Raw genomic sequence first — 3,157 nt, 5'->3', positions numbered from 1 at the left:
TCGATTGCATTCAGATTCTTTCATTTTTTGCGTCTTGCTTATAAAAAGCTTTAGAGACAGTTATTTAGACACAGTTGCTGAGTTGCATGCGGATTTAGCTCCGACACAACTCATTGGTGCTCCAGCCCCCTGGACAAGTGTTGTGGGGTGGTGTGTGGTGTTTTTTTTTTTTTTTTTTTTTTTTTTTTTTTCCTTTTTTTTTTTCCCTTCTTCGTCTTGCGCGGCTTAATGATGGAGAGGATAAGAAAAGAGATGATATTGATGGAGAGAGGTCTGCACAGTCCTGTCGCCGGGAAGAGGCTCGCAGACACGCCGGGAAATTCAGTGCTGGAGGCCCTGGAAAACTCCCAGCACGGAGGACGGCTAAGCCCGAGAATAACTTCGGCTTCCCTCCATGGAAATCTTGGGGACATCCCGACGAAAAGCAAATTTGAAATTGACAGTCTTTTCGGTACACACCACAACAGCGAGAATTCATCCTCGGCGGAAATTTCCTCGTCTGAGAGCAGGAAGAAGATGAGCCTTTACTCCGAAGTTTCGCAAGAATCAGATATTAATAGTGATGTGGAGGTGGGATGCCCTGCGCATCGCTCCCCGAGCCAGCACAAAGAAAACAACAAAGGTACGATTTTATTTCCCTCCACGTTTCTCTTGGTTTCATCAGCCTGATTAGAATTCGGTGGATATTTCATTATTAATATTATTATCATCATTATTATCATTATTATAGTCAACTCGTTTTTTTCAATCCTAAGACAAAAATAAAGATAAATTATATCACTATGACGACTATTATTATTGTAATTATTATTTTATTATTACATAAATAAATGCATTGTTTTTTTTGTTGCACTTGCCTCTTCTCAATTTTTACATAAACGTATTGTTGTTATTATCATGAGGATGTCAACTATACTGTAGGCCCCCCACTGAAAATAATATCACTTCAGTGCTATTCAGATTTACAACAATTTGATTTTTTTGTTGTCATTGTTATTATTCGTCAGGTTTTTCAGACAGTAACTCTGGATCTTCCAACGCAAGCTCAAACTCCCTCCAGAATATGAACGGCAATTTATCGGGTGGATCAAACAATTCAAACAGCGACCAGGTCCGAAGGTATCGGACTGCTTTCACCAGAGAACAAATCGGACGTCTGGAAAAGGAGTTTTACAGAGAAAATTATGTTTCCAGACCGAGAAGATGTGAATTAGCCGCCGCGCTGAATCTGCCCGAAACTACAATTAAGGTATGCTGCGGACCGTCTGCCCACTGTGGGGGGTGCACATGTGTTTGGGATGCAAAAAGAATAATACACAGCATTTGAAAATACAGGCCACATTATCTTTATTATTACTCTTTAAATGTTGCAGCAAGTGAGGCTAATTTCATTTTAACTTGCACACATAATACTGTTTTTATTTATTGGTGATCCCATTGGATGCTAAACAATCTAACCGTTTGGTACACAGTAAATCCATAGCGTCGAAAAAAAATTAATACCAAAAACTTTAACGAACTTATTCAGATGAATTGGTGGATTTGATCTCCTGCAGCATGCACAACTGATTATTATTCAACAAATGACGTGGATTTGTAGGAAAGACTTGAAATCCGTGCAGGTCTGAGTGTCTCTCGATGAACCACCGTCTTCACAGGTCGAAATTTAGAGCTTGAAAACAACATGGCAGCTTCAACATGGGCCTTGTTTTGCCTCTGTGCAGGTGTGGTTCCAGAACAGGCGGATGAAGGATAAAAGGCAGCGTTTGGCGATGTCCTGGCCGCATCCAGCAGACCCCAGCTTCTACACTTACATGATGACGCACGCTGCAGCTACAGGAAGCCTACCTTACCCTTTCCACTCGCACATGCCTCTCCATTACTACCCGCACGTCGGCGTCACGGCAGCAGCAGCGGCCGCCGCCGCCAGCAGCGCCGCCTCGTCACCTTTCGCCACCTCCATCCGTCCCCTCGACACCTTCCGAGCGCTCTCCCACCCCTACTCACGGCCAGAGCTCCTGTGCAGCTTCAGGCACCCGGGACTCTATCAGTCACCAGCAGGCCTGAATAGTTCGGCCGCGGCATCGGCGGCGGCGGCGGCTGCGGCGGCGGCGGCGGCGGTCAGCGCCCCGTCGGCCGCCGGGCCTTGTTCGTGTCTCAGCTGTCACAGCAGCCAGGCCGCGAGCGCGCTGGGCTCCAGGAGCGCGAGCGCTGACTTTACCTGCACAGCTTCCGGTCAAAGATCCGAGAGTGGATTTTTGCCGTATTCTGCCGCTGTTCTCAGCAAGACCTCAGTCCCGTCACCAGACCAACGAGAGGAAACTTCACTTAACAGATAACTCTTCACGCTGCAGCCACGCGACCCTTTCCTATTCTGCTCTGGTCCTACTTTAGGGGATAGGCCGATACTGGATAAACAATTAGGCGACATTGTAAACACACACACACACACACACACACACACACACACACGAAGATTAATTTCTAAAAATCTGATTCACGTCAAAAAGACTCTTTATAACGAAAAAGACAAGAATAGCAAACACTGAAAAAGTTTGCAACTCAAACAACTTTTCTACAGGCTCGTGCCCCTGTGTTGTACCAGTAGACCACTTTTTATGGGCTGTGTGGATTAATTTACATATTTGGGAGGGGAAAAAAAAATACACAATCTATTTAATTCAGTCTGTCCTCATGCCTCTATCCATCCATTTCAAATTAATTTATTTCTGCAATTTCAAATGAAACCAAAATCCAATGTTCAAGGTGACAAACCCAGCCTGGCTATCTGAACTCTTTCGGTTTTACAACACAAAAGTGGGATAATTATGCTTTCTAAATTTAGCAGCTCTGCTTTTTCTTTTTCTTGCCCAACAGCTATATCTTTCTTCACTATAGGCCTAATAGACTGAGATTTTGGCAGCAATAGCTTCTCCACCACCCAGCCTGTGCTCTGTGGGGACTCCCCTAATCAGCTAGAAGGTGCATCAAATTTTGCACCGCGTCTTTCGTGTCAATTTTTATGTTAATAATGAGAGGATCATGACAAAAATTGCCAATCATGTACCTAGATGGAGCTCCTTTGAATACACCACAGTAAGAAAGTTCCTCGTTTTGAGACCCGCTGTCAAGTGCTAACAACCCGCGGAGGGAAGTC

At 44.7% G+C, this 3,157-nt stretch overlaps 1 protein-coding gene across 1 annotated transcript in view; it reads left to right on the top strand.

Annotated features, from left to right (window-relative positions):
- The first annotated feature begins 228 nt into the window (after nt 1-228).
- evx2 (even-skipped homeobox 2) overlaps nt 229-3,157 on the top strand; it is a 3,405-nt gene continuing 476 nt past the window's right edge. The window contains exons 1-3 of the mRNA XM_069153563.1: nt 229-622; nt 1,008-1,249; nt 1,725-3,157. The exon at nt 1,725-3,157 is cut by the window's right edge and continues 476 nt beyond it. Coding sequence (XP_069009664.1) covers nt 229-622; nt 1,008-1,249; nt 1,725-2,339 — 1,251 coding nt within the window. The 3' untranslated portion in view covers nt 2,340-3,157. The remainder of the gene's footprint in view (nt 623-1,007; nt 1,250-1,724) is intronic.

This window comes from Embiotoca jacksoni, unplaced genomic scaffold (genome assembly GCF_022577435.1).
Source record: "Embiotoca jacksoni isolate LCO1_2020_lvr unplaced genomic scaffold, fEmbJac1.0.p SCAF_2, whole genome shotgun sequence".
In the NCBI taxonomy this organism is placed as follows: Eukaryota; Metazoa; Chordata; class Actinopteri; family Embiotocidae; genus Embiotoca; species Embiotoca jacksoni.
This window is presented reverse-complemented; position numbering and strand designations above follow the sequence as displayed.